The 16,977-nt window shown below is 46.0% G+C and overlaps 1 protein-coding gene across 1 annotated transcript in view; it reads left to right on the top strand.

Moving 5' to 3' along the window:
* Nucleotides 1-16,396, top strand: part of RYBP (RING1 and YY1 binding protein) — an 80,168-nt gene extending 63,772 nt beyond the window's left edge. The window contains exons 3-5 of the mRNA XM_050957541.1: nucleotides 8,728-8,904; nucleotides 9,043-9,141; nucleotides 12,348-16,396. Of these exons, the coding sequence (XP_050813498.1) occupies nucleotides 8,728-8,904; nucleotides 9,043-9,141; nucleotides 12,348-12,600 (529 nt within the window). The 3' untranslated portion in view covers nucleotides 12,601-16,396. The remainder of the gene's footprint in view (nucleotides 1-8,727; nucleotides 8,905-9,042; nucleotides 9,142-12,347) is intronic.
* Nucleotides 16,397-16,977: the final 581 nt, after the last annotated feature.

The following is a 16,977-nucleotide window of genomic DNA, read 5'->3' as shown; positions in this document are numbered from 1 at the left end:
CAATTAGTTTGATTTAAATGAGCTTTGGATCAGGCCCCTAAAGAGGTTTGGTCACAGATTCTAGCCTAAAATAAAGGGACATTAATAGTTCTTCTTCGAGTGATTGCTCACATCCATTCCAGTTAGGTGTGCGCGCCGTGCGTGCACGTTCGTCGGAAACTTTTTACCCTAGCAACTCCAGTGGGCCGGCAGGTCGCCCCCTGGAGTGGCGCCGCCATGGCGCTCGATATATACCCTTGCCGGCCCACCCGATCCTCAGTTCCTTCTTACTGCCGTGTCGGTCGTTGGAACTGTGGAGCGCGGCATAGCTGTCCTCCACGTCCCTAGCTCTCCTTGTTAACTCTCGTTATTGTTATAGTTGTTAGTTAGATCGTAAAGTGTAGTTAGTAAGTAATTAGGTGTAAATAGTGTTGTAGATAGTTGTTCGCTGGGGGCTGTAGCCCTTCCCGGCACCGGGCTCATGCCTGGTTCGCCGGGCTTTAAGCAGTGTGCGGCCTGTAAGAAGCCTATGCCTACCAGCGACCCCCACGACGCGTGCCTGAAGTGCCTGGGGGAATCGCACAGATCGGACAAGTGCCGCATCTGCAAGGCTTTTAAGCCCAGGACAAAAAAGGAGAGAGACCAAAGACTCAGGACTCTCCTCATGGAGGCGGCACTTGCCCCGGCGGCTTCGCAGGCCGTGATCTCGGCGCCGGCACCGGATCGCACTGGCACCGGGAAGACTCCCTGGCACCGACCTTCCCCGGCACCGGGTGCAGAGCCGAGACCGTCAGCGTCTGCTACTCCAGCCAGGCAGACCCGACTGGAGCGCCCGGCCTCGACATCGGCCGCGGCGCCGCCGGCACCGTCGACTCCGGGCCCGGCGGGTCCGTTGAGTCCGGTGCCGCCAAGCTCCCCCATAAGATCTGGGGTTGAGCTATTGGTCCCATCCACGCCGGAGACATTCGCCTCGGCACAGGACCTTATTGCCTTAACGGAGCCTACCCAGCTGCCACCTCCGGTACCTCCGGTGCGGGTCGCATCTAGAGGCAAGCCCATGATGTCGGCACCGTCTCGGGACTCGCACTCGCGATCCAGGTCCCGACGCCACGGCAGATCAAGATCACACCGCCGCTCGCAGTCCCGGCATCGCTCCCCTCGGCGGTACCGGTCGCACTCGCGGCACCGATCGACCTCCAGACGGTCGCGGTCGGACTCCAGCTGTCGATACCGGCACCGTGACTCCAGGAGCCAGTCCCGCCGTCATTCGCCGCACCGGTCGACCTCCCGGCACCGAGCTGGTGGCAGGTCCCGGTCCCGGTCGACCTCCCGGCACCGCGTCGGTGGCAGGTCCCGGTCCCGATCCCGGCACCGAAGCGGCGGCCGGTACCGGTCCAGATCCCGGCACCGAGACAGAACCCGGTCCCGGTCCCGATCCCGGCACCGCTATGACTCCCGGTACCGATCCCCGGCACCGAGAAGATCTTCGGTGCCGACCCGCGCAGACCCTTACCAGCCAGGGTCGGCCCCGCCGTGGCCTTCTAGGCAGCCGTCGGTGTTTTCGCAGACAGACAGCGGGTATGCGCTGGGCACCGACCGGCAGGCGGCGCTCTTCCAAGACCCGCCGCAACAGGACCAAGGCCCGCAGCAGTGGGGGTTTTGGACCCCATGGGCATACCATCAAGCCCAGGGCCCCCAACAGCTTCCTGCTAGGCCTGCGACGGCAGAGCACAGGGTGCCGGAAGCCTCGTTGTCTCGCCCCCCTCCCTCCCCGGTTGGAGAGGAAGGGTCCAAGCAGCAAGACTCCGCTCTGGCTCCTGAGACAGAGGCGAGGGCCGAGGGGGACCCCCCATTGGACACTTTCTTGCCGGGGGTCTCCTCATCCTCCTCCCCTGATGAAGCGGTGGCTGGCACCTCCTCCAGTAGCCCCCCCCCCCCCCCGCTGGATCTCAGGGCGCACCAAGACCTCCTTAGGCGAGTAGCTCAGAATCTGAGCCTACAAGCCGAGGAGGTCTCTGAGATCGAGGATCCGATTGTCACCATCCTCTCGTCGGATGCTCCCACCAGGGTCGCCCTACCCTTCATTAGGACGATCCAGGCCAACGCCAATACAATCTGGCAGTCACCGGCCTCCATCCCCCCTATGGCGAGGGGCGTCGAGAGGAAGTACATGGCCCCCTCCAAAGGCTACGAGTACCTCCATGTCCACCCGACACCGTGTTCCCTGGTGGTGCAGTCGGTGAATGACAGGGAGCGTCATGGACAGGAAGCTCCAGCCCCCAAATCCAGGGAGGCCAGGCGTATGGACCTCCTTGGATGCAAAGTCTACTCGGCTGGGGCCCTGCAGCTCAGGGTTTCGAACCAACAAGCCCTGCTCAGTAGGTACGCGTTTAACTCGTGGGTGGCAGCGGACAAATTTAAAGAGCTGCTGCCGCAAGACGCCTGCCAGGAATTTGCGGCCATCCTAGACGAGGGCAAGAAGGTTGCACGAACATCGTTGCAAGCTTCTTTGGACACTGCAGACTCGGCTGCCCGCACCCTCGCCTCGGGGGTAACGATGCGCCGTATCTCCTGGCTGCAGGTCTCTGGCCTTCCACCGGAGCTCCAACATACCATCCAGGACCTCCCGTTCGAAGGCCAGGGCCTGTTTTCGGAAAAGACAGACCCCAGACTTAAGAGTCTCAAGGACAATCGGGTCATTATGCGCTCCCTAGGGATGCACACGCCGGGAACGCAGCGCAGACCCTTCCGGCCACAGCAGCAACAGCAGCGCAGGCCATACCCCCAGTTCCGCCAACGGCAGGACCTCAATAGGCGCCGTGGCAGGAATGGAAGGCGTAGGCCTTCGGGGAACCAAGGGGGGCAGAATCAAAGCTCCTCTAAGCCCCCGCCTGGACCCAAGCCTTCATTTTGAAGGTGCGCCCGAGGGCGCAGTAACAGTTTCCCCCACGGATCCTTCCCCCCCGTTTTCCAACCGCCTTTCGTTTTTCCTTCCGGCGTGGACCCAAATAACATCGGACCGCTGGGTCTTGCGTACGGTGCAGACGGGATACCGCCTGCAGTTTACATCGTTTCCTCCTTCCCGCCCCCCTTCCTCGTCCCTCTTCAGGGACCCCTCTCACGAGCAATTCCTTCGACAGGAGGTACAGACGCTCCTCAACAAAGGAGCTACAGAGGCGGTTCCGGAAAACGAGAAAGGCAAGGGGTTTTATTCCCGCTACTTTCTGATGCCCAAGGCCAAGGGAGGCCTCAGGCCTATCCTCGACCTGCGAGAGCTCAACAAATACCTGGTGAAGTTGAAGTTCCGCATGGTATCCCTGGGGACCATTATCCCATCCCTGGATCCGGGAGACTGGTACGCCGCCCTCGACATGCAGGACGCTTATTTTCACATTGCCATTTGGCCACACCACAGACGTTTCCTTCGTTTCGTAGTGGGCCCCCTTCACTACCAATTTGCAGTCCTCCCATTTGGCCTTTCTACGGCCCCGAGGGTCTTTACAAAATGCATGGCAGTCGTTGTGGCACATCTTCGGCGCAGTCGTATCCACGTGTTCTCTTACCTAGACGATTGGTTAATTCGGGGCACGTCGGAACTGCAAGTTTGCAGCCACGTCCGCATGATCACCGGCCTGTTTGCTACCTTGGGCCTCATGATCAACATGGACAAGTCCACCCTGATCCCCACGCAGAGGGTGGAGTTCATCGGGGCCGTCCTGGACGCCACCGTCGCCAGGGCTCTTCTGCCGTTGCCGAGGTTCCAGGCATTGTCGGCGATCGTTCAGCGATTGCGGGCAGCCCCCTTGACATCAGTACGGACATGTCTAACCCTGTTAGGCCACATGGCAGCATGCACGTTTGTGACCGGTTATGCTCGGCTCCGCATGAGGCCCCTCCAGTTGTGGCTCATCGAACATTACCGGCCGGCAAGGCAGCCGCTAGACATGCTGATCACAATCCCCCAGGGGGTGTTAGATTCTCTCGACTGGTGGCTAGACCAGTCCGTAGTGTGTGCGGGGCTCCCTTTCCACCCACCTCAGCCCTCGGTGTCCCTGACAACGGATGCCTCAGATCTTGGCTGGGGGGCCCACCTGGGAACCCTGAGAACGCAGGGCCTGTGGTCCCCACAGGAGGTGAGGTTGCACATCAACATGCGGGAGTTGAGAGCGGTCCGCCTTGCTTGTCAAACGTTCTGTCACCAGCTTCAAGGTCGTTGTGTCGCGGTGTTTACCGACAACACGACGACCATGTACTATATCAACAAGCAGGGCGGCACCAGATCCTCTCCCCTATGTCACGAGGCGATGCAACTCTGGGACTTTTGTGTAGCCCACTCCATTCACCTCACGGCTTCCTTCCTCCCCGGAGTACGGAACACGCTGGCGGATCGCCTGAGCAGATCCTTCCTATCGCACGAGTGGTCCCTTTGCCCGGACGTCGCCCTCTCCATCTTCCAGAGGTGGGGTTATCCCCGTGTGGACCTCTTCGCGTCCGGGGGGAACAAGAAGTGCCAGGCGTTCTGCTCCTTTCAGGGCAGGGAGCCCGGGTCTATAGCAGATGCCTTCCTTATTCCGTGGACGACCCACTTGTTCTACGCGTTTCCCCCTTTCCCTCTGGTCCACAGGGTCCTTCTGAAGGTGCGCAGGGACAGGGCTCGCGTGATCATGGTAGCCCCGGCGTGGCCCAGGCAACATTGGTACCCCATGCTGCTGGACTTGGCCATAGCCGACCCAGTCCCCCTGCCCCTTCACCCGGACCTGATTACCCAGGAGCACGGGACTCTCTGTCACCCGGACCTGCAGTCGCTGCACCTAGCGGCGTGGTTCCTGCGTGGCTGACCGGTTCTGAACTGCGCTGCTCCACACCGGTACGGGAGGTGCTTTTGGGCAGCAGGAAGCCTTCCACGAGAGCGACATACTCGGCCAAGTGGAAGCGTTTCTCCTGTTGGTGCGTGGAGAAAGGTCTCCGCCCTATGGAAGTTTCGGTGGCCAATATCTTAGACTATGTTTGGTCCCTCAAACAACAGGGTCTAGCGATATCATCGTTGCGGGTCCACCTGGCGGCTATCTCCACCTTTCACCCGGGTGGGGATGGCCGCTCCGTTTTTTCTCACCCGACGGTGTCTAGATTCCTTAAGGGGCTGGAACGTTTATACCCTAACGTCCGACTCCCTGCTCCAACCTGGGCTCTTAACCTGGTGTTGTCTCGGCTCATGGGGCCCCCCTTTGAGCCGTTAGCTACTTGCTCCCTACTTTATCTCTCTTGGAAGACTGCCTTTTTAGTAGCTATCACCTCAGCTAGGCGGGTGTCGGAACTCCGGGCTCTTGTGGTAGACCCCCCGTATACAGTCTTCCACAAAGATAAGGTGCAGCTGAGGCCACACCCTGCCTTTCTCCCCAAGGTAGTCTCGACCTTCCACATCAACCAAGAGATATTCCTCCCGGTTTTTTTCCCGAAACCTCACTCTTCAGGCAGGGAGCAGCAGCTCCACTCGCTTGATGTCCGTAGGGCTCTCGCGTTCTATGTGGAGAGGACCAAACCGTTCCGCAAATCCCCCCAACTTTTCGTGGCAGTAGCGGACCGCATGAAGGGGCTTCCTATCTCCTCGCAGAGGTTATCCTCATGGGTTACTTCCTGTATCAGGACCTGCTATGAGCTGGCCCATGTTCCTACGGGCCGTGTGACTGCGCATTGTACCAGGGCGCAGGCGTCGTCGCTGGCTTTCCTCGCCCGTGTGCCCATCCAGGAAATCTGTCGGGCAGCGACCTGGTCATCGGTCCACACCTTTGCTTCCCACTACGCCCTGGTCCAGCAGTCTAGAGAGGATGCGGCCTTCGGATCTGCAGTGCTCCATGCCGCGACTTCTCGCTCCGACCCCACCGCCTAGGTATGGCTTGGGATTCACCTAACTGGAATGGATGTGAGCAATCACTCAAAGAAGAAAAGACGGTTACTCACCTTTGTAACTGTTATTCTTCGAGATGTGTTGCTCACATCCATTCCACACCCGCCCTCCTTCCCCACTGTCGGAGTAGCCAGCAAGAAGGAACTGAGGAGCGGGTGGGCCGGCAAGGGTATATATCGAGCGCCATGGCAGCGCCACTCCAGGGGGCGACCTGCCGGCCCACTGGAGTTGCTAGGGTAAAAAGTTTCCGACGAACGTGCACGCGCGGCGCGCACACCTAACTGGAATGGATGTGAGCAACACATCTCGAAGAACAACAGTTACAAAGGTGAGTAACCGTCTTTTTTAAATGGTGTGTAATTTATATGGGTTTTTATATTAAAAAAAAAGTTTTCTTGCCTTTTAATAATGACATCCTAGATTAATAAAACTGGAAGAATCTTTAAAACGTATCTTTTACCCACTTGTGATGTTTCATCTCCATTTCATTCAGGTTGGACAGCAAAAATAGACTAGTCAATTTCACTTTTAGTTTCTAGTAAGTTTCAATATCCAGTTCTGCTCCAGCATAGTATTTGCGAAATGTTTGAATCCCAAAAAGTTGTTCAGCAAATATATTAATTGATTTTTTTCTTGCAAAACTAGGGATTGTTTAGATTTGCATTCATTTATTTATTTTAACTTTGGGACTAATGTTAACTGACCCTTTCTAAATTTTTCATTTAGTGCTGAGGTGTAATTTATGGAGTCCTTTTGTAAAGACATACAAGAGTGATTACAGAAATGGACTGACCTATGTAAAACTTTGTATGTGTAACAAAGAATGCATTGATTATGTTTGTCTCTGGTTCCCTGCAGAACATTTTGTACTATCTTTGGATCTTGTATGAAATGAGAACTTTGTGTGCCAGGAAAATCTGGCTGATTTCATTCTTGAGAGGAGTTTATTTTGTAGTCTGTAGTATTTTTGTTTTTGATTGAATCTAGCAGAACTAGAGATCCGTGCTGAATGAGTTTAAGCTGTATCTAAATCTGCTTTAAAAAAAAAGTAATTGAAAATGTGCAAATATGTGTGTACATTACAACTTTAATTTTATATAGTGTTTATAAAAGCACAGTCTCAGTATATCCAGAGTTAAACATTAGGACCAAGAGAGAGAAATGAAGAGGTATAAACAAGGTAGCAAACAGATGGGTTGTGTGAAGGAGGTTGTTAGGGATGGCTAGAGCTTCAGAGGTGAATGCTCTCTCTACAATCCAAGGAGTTTGCAGAGAGTGAACAAAGGGTGGTGCTAGGTGAGGGAAGTAGAGAGGCAGTGAAGTCCACAGAGTAGATCTGGTAAAATTTTGAAAAGCCCTTGAGTGATTTGGGAGCCTGAGTTCCACTGATTTTTAGTGAGACCAAGGATCCTCAATCCATTTGGACACTTTGAAAAGTTGTGTCCTAGGAAGCATTCATAGAGATGTTTTATTAACCAGAACAATTTTTAACTTGAACCTGAAATAAAAATAGGGAGCCAATGGAGTTGTTTGACGATAGGGAGGATGTGTTAGTGCTGCTTTGAACACATGTGAAGGAAGTCAGCAGTTTGCACATGCTGGGCTTTGGAGGGGCCAGAGAGAAGGAAAATATACAGCTGTCAAGGTGAGAGGAGATGAAGGCAGGAATGAGGATTGTAGAAGGGATGAATGTATGAATTACTACTGAGAGCACTCAGCGCTGAATTGTTAACTGTCTGGTGGGTTAGATTTCTGTTTGAAAGATTTGAAATAAAAATCTGTCTAAAAAGACAGAGTAATTTGTTTACCTCTTCTCTTCCCATTTCCCCTCCTTAATGTAACCTTTTCTCTCTTTCTGCCTGCACACTGCCTGCCCCCTTAATCACATTATCTCCCTCAAAAACTCAAACCTACTAGCCTTTAGTCACAGCAGAAACTAGCCATTTCACCTCACGTTGTCTTTTTTGGCCCTCACCTGGACAGCAATAGACTGTTTTAGAATTCTTGATCTCAGTTACAGCAAGTCAGCTAACTAGGGTCTTTGACTGAGGACCTCATATTCCAGAAAGAGCATCCTTCAATGTTTGTTTGTGTTATTTTTTTTTGTCTAAAGAAATATATACGTTGTAAAGATTACTGAATACTATTTGGAGTTTGTAAACAATTGTGTTGAGAGTGAATGCTAGCTGGAGATTGGCACAGACAGACATGACACTTAATGGTACAGTGAATGTCCCATTTGTTTTGTTGTTTGCAGTGAATTACAATCTGAGCCTTTGGTGGGACACAGTAAGTCTTAGTTGCTCCTTATCAGTAAACCTTCTGTTGCTCTTTATCTGTTGTTCAGGCCAAGTCCACTGCTTCAGAGAACTAGAACTTATTCTGAAAAAGTAAATGGGAATGGCACCTTACTAACTTTATTTTTCTGTATTTAACATATTACCAATCTGTCTCTTTAAGAAAATGAGAGAGCACTTTAAGTCTCGGATGTTTGAAAGCTGTCTGTCCATGTAACTGTGAAAGGTTTAAGAGTGTAAATTTGTGAAGCACGTGGAAAAAGAATATTATATTTGTTAGAAATATATTGAGAAGGGTTCCTGGACTGTGGATTAGTATCAATAAAATTCTAGTTTATAGGGCTGTCAGATTTTTAGTCTGAAAGTTTCATACTTGCAGGTAGCTGGTAATATCTGATACTAAGTAAGGAAATATCCTCTGTACCTGAAAGTCAAATATCCTTCCATAAATGATTAAACGGATCTTAATGGTGCTTCTGCTATATTTGAAATGACATGTCCTTTATTAAATCATTGATTGTGGGTCTTATTTTTTTCTCTTTATAGAAAACCTAGAATAAATTCTCAGCTGGTTGCTCAACAAGTTGCCCAGCAATATGCCACACCTCCGCCTCCTAAAAAGGAGAAGAAAGAGAAAGTGGAAAAACAAGACAAAGAAAAGCCTGACAAAGAAAAAGAAATTAGTCCAAGTGTTACGAAGAAGAACACCAATAAAAAGACTAAGTAAGTTTCAGGGGGACACTAGTAAGGTTTACAGTTAGTTATTCATTATGTAAGCTTTATTAATGATTGTCTTGTCAAGCAATAGTGCACTTTAATCAGCCAGAAAACCTATTATAATTTTTTCCCCTACTTTTACAGACCAAAGTCAGATATTGTAAAAGATCCTCCTAGTGAAGCAAACAGTATACAGTCTGGGAATACTACAACAAAGACCAGCGACTTAAATCACACTTCAAGGTAAGTTTAATATAGAATCAATTGATGTTCATTTAGTTAGTTCTTGACATCTGAGAATTGAACTGAAGGGTCCATATTAGTGGGTTTTTTAATTGGGTTGACAGCCCTAGAGACAGAAGACTCTGATTTATCCACAGAATTGGTATGGCATGAACTTCAGTAGTATAAGCTTCCTCTGTACCTGTGCATCTGAATGATTACCTGGAAAAGAGTAGCTTCAAATAGTGGAAGCCGTTGACTCACTAGACACTCAGTCCTTGGCCTTCTGATAGAACTGTCATGTGTCAGTTGTGATGGTTTGTTGCTTTTAGGCAGTTAAACTGCTGTGTAGAAAATAGATATTAATCTCCTCAAAGGAGGGCACCTCTCAATTTCTTCTTACTTTTTCTCTGTTTATACCCAATAACTGGGTCAAGAGTGGATATATTGTATTTACCTGTGCCGATGTCTCCAATTCAAGCACTATTTTGATTGTGTTCTTAGGGGACCACATGAAAGGTCTAATTAAACAATTCAGGTATTTACAAACTTTATTTTTGTCCAAGGATAAAACAGTTGATTCAAGTTGATATTTCAGGTGGGCTTTTGCCTATGTGTTAGAGTTAAGTCCTATCCTCAGCTGTGCTGACATTGCAGGTTCCTTTTGAAATAAAAGCTATTTCTCCTTCTCCAATGCAGCAGGCCCAAATTCTGGTCTTCTTTACACCCTGAAGTCATGGAGGCAACAAGCAGAATTAGACACCACAGTTTGACTACCTGTGTGAAAGTACCAAGGGGAGGAGAGTGCCTTTAAATTCCCTTTTGAGCGTCAACCAGATTTGTTAAGCCCTCCCAGACCCTGAAGAATGATCAGGGGGGTTAGTCCCAAACATCAGGGTGGATGGAAAGCCACGGCTGTTACCACCTATCACACTCCTGCAGTTCTCCCCTATTTTTTTGTCAGCATGTTCCAATGGAGTCATGCTGACAGGGTATCTCCCAGCTGCAGCTGTTCAGGAATCCCCTGAAGTGATTTGGTAGCATGGAGTTATTCTGGACAGAAGTTAATGTGGCTTGGGGCCATGTTAAGCAGACCACTGAGAGGAAGAAGTCTGCTCAGTGCACCTGTCACTGTTCCAGCTCCTGCCAAGTGACAGCAGAGAGGAGTACTCAATAGCAGAGAAGGGCACTAGCAGACAGATCTGCACCAAGAGCCCAGTGACAAGATTCGGGCCAGGCTTTTTAGCTGTTTCTGAGTACGAGAGAAAACAAATGAGTCTGTAAAGTTACAGGAAGAACTGGGTTTCCTAAAGGAAATGGGGACTTGGGGGAGAAAAATAAACAAACCTACTACACTTCCTGGAATATTTACTGTAGATACAAAGGATCTATCAGTATAGAATAGCCTTCGCCTACTGAGTCTCAAAGCTGACAAAATTGCCCAGATATGCTGAGCTAGTTGGCCTTTAGCACCCCCACAAGCCAGGTGACGTTAATCTTTTCATCTAAGTCTGTGGTTACATGGATGTGTAAATGAGTATATACATACTTCTGTGTATGGGTGGCTTCACATTAGAACTTACTGAAAGCACCTACGGTTTTGAAGAATCTAGTGACTAAGTGGAGGGGCAGTATTAAAGAAAATAGTTATTCAGTGTCAGGTTGTTATCCCAACATAGTTATAATTTAATATTTAAATGTGATTATTGTTTTTCCTGTTAAATTTGATGCAATTTTCTTTCTAGGTTACCTACAAAACACTGTTTTTAGAATGAGAAATTTACAGCACACTTTACTGAAGGTTTAAATTCACAAGAATATCGTTATTTTCCTTTTGAAACTATTTATCATTATTTCCCCCCACTTTAGATAATCCTGATGTAGAACCTACATCTGTTTCAGTGATTTTATAGGATAATCTTGGAAGGGGTAGCACTGGGATGATCATCTACAAATTCCTGACACCAGTGGAGATGCATCAAAAGTATAAAATCAGGTCCACTTCCTCTCTTCTCACTGTTCTAAGTTAGTCTAATATGACCCAAATGTACAGGAAAGGGTTATTTTCTGCTCAGTTGGAAAACGGGGGCCTGGTCTTGAAGAAAAATCTATCTGTCTCCTATTTCCCTGAAAAAGGCAATTTCTAGCACTAGCGAGCTAGTTCTATTTGATGTCTGGAGAATGACCCCTCTGATTTCCCTAGTGGGGGAAGTTCTGCTGCATCAGTCTGACCCATGGTTGGAAGGGAAAAGAGTTGACTGTAAATCACAGGTAGTCTGCTTCAGACATGGCATCCGCCAACAGCTAAAGGACTGCACATGGCCAGCAACAGCACACACCAGCAGAAGTTTGCCCTTAAATAAACTCATTGCATTGTATTTGTATCAGAATTTTGGACCAAATCCTGCAAACACATGAATGTCAGCCTCTGTGCAGAGCACAATCCTTTATTAGCTGGGTTAATAATTGCGTGATAGGGCATAAACAAATTACTGAAAGAATCCTGAGCTGTAAAAACCAATGTGTTCACTTTGTTTTGTCTCTTGACGGAGAAAAGCTAACACTGAGAAATGTCCTGGGTTTTACTTACAACAGTCTTCTGAAGGGAGCATTTTAAGGAATTTTATACTTGGATTGATTGGGCCTCTGATTTGTATAAACTCAGAATAGTTGAGAAGGGGAAGCCAAGTTGTCCCAGTGCCTGAGTTATATGCAGCTACAGTGTTCCCCACATGGGAATGAAGGTCCATATTCGAATGCTTTCATGTGGTTTTGTATTGCAAAGTCACAGCCTTGTCTCAGAACATCAGGGCATGTGATGTGACAAGATGGAGAATTCAGATAACAATTCTTTTATCTATGGCATGGGTGGGTGGAGGGGGGAAGATTCTGAAAATCTGTCTCCCAGCCCCATATGCCTGTCATCTTTGGTCTTTCTGGCTGAGTGGGGTTAAAGTTAATTCCCTACATCCAAGTAATCTCTGCTGTGCTTTGCAAGTCATCCCTTCCGTCTGGGGACTGCTGCTGCAGCCCTCACAGCCTGTGCTGTTGCAGGGAGCAAAAGGTCACACCTGGGTCACTTGCATGATACTACACAGTATTAAGCACAGGGCTGGTACCAGAGCTCACTTCCAAACTAATCTGATCTGTCACATAGTAGAAAGTTTTTTCTGAAATATGGTTCCTAATCATTTTTTTCCCTTTTTTTTTTCTATCTTGTTCTTTAGGCCCAGACTGAAAAATGTGGACAGAAGTACTGCGCAGCAGCTGGCAGTCACAGTGGGGAACGTCACAGTAATTATCACAGACTTTAAAGAAAAGACTCGCTCCTCTTCCACATCTTCATCTACAGTGACCTCCAGTGCAGGATCAGAACAGCAGAATCAGAGCAGCTCCGGCTCTGAGAGCACAGACAAAGGCTCGTCCCGTTCCTCCACGCCAAAGGGCGACATGTCAGCAGTTAACGATGAATCTTTCTGAAAATTGCACATGGAGTTGTGGAAAACTATGAATCAGGGTATGAAATTCAAACACTCCACCTGCCCATGGGGCTTCAATCCTGGAGAGCCTCATCTGTGCTTGAACACACCCTTTCTTGGACATCACCCCCATACTGATGCAACCAGGATAATTTCTGCTTGTCATGGGCATCTGGCCACCAAGGAATTTCGCACCCTGACAGTTACTCTTGACACTTTTATGTATTCCATTGTTTTATATAATTTTCCTAACAATCATTTATAATTGGATGTGCTCCTGAATCTACTTTTTTATAATATCTGCTGTGCACAATTTTCCATGAACATTACAACTTTTTGTTTTTTTGGAGTGTGTGGGGGGAGGGGAACGGGACTTTATTTATTGCATTCACAAACTCCATCCTCCTTTAGCATATCCTTTAAGTTCAGTTCTTCCTTCTTCCAGTTATACTGTGTACTATCAGTTTTGATATAAATTATATATAAATAAATATATAAATAAATATATATAAAGGGTTATTTGAAACCAATACATGGAAACGCTGGTGCTTGAAACACTGTGAAGTGAAACAAAAATATTGAACAGTTAAAGATCTGGGACAGTCTCCCTTTGTGAAAGTGCTGATACTGAAATGGAACCAGGCTTAGATGAAAAGTGTGTTCCGGAAGGTTTAAACCTAGATGAGACCTGATTTCTCCCTCCTCCCATCCCCCGCCAACTTTTAGCTAAACAGTTCTGGACAAATAGTTTTTATTATACATTGTGATCTGTAATGGGAAGACTCCTCCAGATAGCCTGCATTCCCAATAGAATAACTCAGAATGACAAATCACAAGGCTGTGTCCAATTGGAGTGTGCTTATTCAAAAGTAACTCAGCTGGTTTCAGAATGCCATGCATTAATGTATATTTTGTTTACTTGTTGACATGGCTGTTTCTTTCATAGCCAATCATACAAACATTTGGTATTCTGTAATTTTGATTAATTCCATCCATTTTCCAGACTGGCATCAATGACTGAGGTGACATTAAATCTCTGTGGAGTGGCTGTTTGCTTTAGAATTCAAGGCAGAAGGGAGCCCTAAGACTGGAAGCTTTTTTGAGCTGGTGAACCAAACCACTGCATGTTCACATCTGATGTGGCTTGATTCTTTCTTGGTCAACTCTTTTCATTTCTGTCTCTTTCCATTCTGTTCTGGGGATTATTTTTGTGTTTAATTGAGTTGGGTTTGTTACTCCAAGAGCAATTTCTGAACAGCATATCATCCAACGATGACATATATAGGCTTGTTAACGTTTGGACACTTCTAGATATTCTGCTGTGGGAGCTACAGTTGAGAAAAAACTTTCATGCTGGTAAGTGAGCAACAAGTGCTGCTCATGTTGATGGTCCGTGTCTCTTTCATTCTTGCTCTATATCTTTTCAGACTATAAACTTCTTTCCGGGTCTATTAGCATTGCTTTACAGTTTGCCTTCTGTGCATTATCCTGCTAAAATAATAATCTGAAGAGGTGAAACAATTTTTTTTTTTAAGATTCAAGCTCTGTTTGTCTTTTTATCCTTAATGATGTGGCCCAGAGTGCTTTGCAGTAATTTCAGGCACAGAGTCTGTAGCTTTATTTAACATCCACAAGATAGCTTTTGTGTGTTACACTTGGAAAGAGGGCCACTTCTCCGTAACTTGCTGCCAGCTTCTTCCATTGAGAATTAGTTGCCTGGTCAAAATAATTTGTGTCTGTGGAGGCAACTGAATAAAATTCTATTTTGAAATCAGCTTGGTTTTGAGTAGCAGACATGTAGGTTCCTTTCAAACTTAGTCTGTGCTTAACTAATCCGTTACCAGCTCTGCTTGCATTTGTAGGGTGCAAAGCAGTGTCTTAACAGCTGCAGTTTTATTCTGAACATGTTAACATGGGCACTCTCTTTTAATTCTGTTTTATATCTGGGATATAAGCTATATTTACCTTTTTTAAACCACATTTTTAAAGTATTTATTGAAAAACCAAAGGAAATCAGATGCTATCTTTGAGCATCAATATGTTATACATAGTTTTAATACTATAAATTTCTCAATCCACATTTTAACATTAGTGGAACATTGCAAAGACATTCCTTTTCAAGTTTTAATGTTCCTTTAAGGGTCTCAGGGAGGGTAAACCGGTCAGCCATATTTATTTATTTTACTGAAATGTATTGGAATAATTTTTTTAAAGAGAGATTTTTCTGAAGATGCCCCTGAACTTATATATTTTGCACTGCTTTATAAATGAACCATAATCAATTAGCTTGAATGCATTTGACCTAAGCCAGCAAAGTGTTTAAGCAGGAGTCTAGTCCCACTGACTTCAGTGGGGCTACACTTATGCTTAAAGTTACGCATGTGCTTGTGGGCTTTGTTGGCTGTTGTACTTGGTGCAAAAAAGCACTGTATGTACCAGAAAATTACTTCATGTTAAATGAATAGACCCATAGGTCATTTGAAAAAGCTTTAACACACAGTAACGAGCTACTCAGAGGCTACTGATTAAGTCAGTGAAATCTTCTTTGGTGGTGGTTTATTTCGGGTGTGCCTCCTTGATAAATTAGCTTATTGTAAGGATGGAGTGGAAAATTGCTTTGGTACAAAAGAACTGAAACTCTGCATTTGAACCTAACCGGGCCACATTTTTAACTGTTGTGTTGTGGATTTGAAGGATAGTGTTTACTTTTACACTTTAATTTCTGAAATTGATAACACCCTTAAGGCATGTATCTGGAAATGGACTTCCCTTCGCTTTCTGCATTTTCAGTTTACCCTGCTATCATTAGGGAGCATGTTTTAAAAATAAAATAAGACACTAGTGTAAAGGAAAGACCAGAAATGCTTGGTATTCAGTGGCACAGAAAGCAGATAAGAAAAGCACAGTGTTATGTTTGCAAGTTTCAACTTTTACACACAAACACAGCTTGCCTGACTTGCTCAGTTTGACATAGTCATGCAAAAGAAAAAGTAAAATAATTTTAACACAGACTATTTTAATCAAAACACTTTGGTCATTTCAAATTGGACAGATTTAAAATTTGGCAGTAGCTTCTGTGAGTTTATTTCCACTGAGATATTTTCACCTGCCTTATTAAGATCATTCTCAGTCTACTTTTTTAAGCTACAATAAACTTAAATTATTGAAAATTTATTAATTGCTGACTATATAATAACCTTTGCTTGTATGTAACCGAAACATGGTTTTAAGAGCCAACATTTAGAGTATGACAATGGAGCTGAACAGTTTTTAATGCGCAAGCAGTTCTGTTCTTGTGTATGACTTGTAACCTTAATTTACTGTGTAAAGATGGTTACATTATTTCCTTAGCTTTGTTTGTTGGAGACAAATATAGAATGCTTGTTTAAGTATGTCAAAACATAATCTTATCTTGTGGATTTTTATGTTAATGTATTATACGAGCTATATTTTTCATTTGCCCAGAAAGACAGCTTGTATAACGCCTTTGAAAGTTTCTCCGCTCTGTAAAGTCTTTAGAGCTGACAGTCCTGTTAGGTTTGTTTTGATCTTCATGCTAAAGTGTCAATGGTGGTTTTGTGAACTGGTCAGAAATTCACAGGTCTTAAATGTTTTCGGGAAATTTATATTGGACACTGCTCTTTGTCTAGCAAATAAAAGATGTTAATATATTCCTGTTACTGGCATGTGCACGACTGTTATTAGAAGCCACTTTATCATTTTCCTGCTTTAAATAGAAATGTCTATTTATGAATTCTGCTTGTAGTTTTTTTCACAAATAAAATAGTAAAATTTAATTGAATCTGAAAGCTCTCTTTTTTGGGAGATGCCAGTATTCAGACAAGGTGAAAAGCTTGTATTATTGTAGCTGCTTTTCTGCAGAATGTACAGAATAATTATATATGGGAAACAGTTCCTGTACTCCAATCCTGCAAACACTTAATGCACGTGGTGAACTTCACGCATGTGAGTAATACCATATTGTTCACTGGAGCTAATCGCATGAGTAAAGTTGCAAATGTGTTTGCAGAATTTGGGTTATATTGCTTTGCAAATAACAGAAATAGACAATTTCTCCCCCTCCCACTTATGCAGCTATGGTGAAGCTTAGTGCAAAGAATTTTAGTGAGAGCTCCTGGATTATCTCGAGCTACCAAACTCTTAAGAGTAAAATTTTATAAGACTTTAATTGGAAATCTAGATATATTTTTGCATTGTAAAATACTGCTATTTTACAAGTAATATTTGCTTGCACTGTCTAGGAAACAAGATGGTATGAAATACTGAACTCCTACCGGTTCTGGGGTCTTTTTAAGTGATTGAGTAATTCAATAGAACAGTACAAGTTAAATGCTAAATTGGAAGGCTTAGGACCCAA

This window comes from Gopherus flavomarginatus, chromosome 6 (assembly GCF_025201925.1).
Source record: "Gopherus flavomarginatus isolate rGopFla2 chromosome 6, rGopFla2.mat.asm, whole genome shotgun sequence".
Taxonomy (NCBI): Eukaryota; Metazoa; Chordata; order Testudines; family Testudinidae; genus Gopherus; species Gopherus flavomarginatus.
The sequence above is the reverse complement of the archived record's forward strand: the minus strand, read 5'-3'. Positions and strand labels throughout refer to the sequence as shown.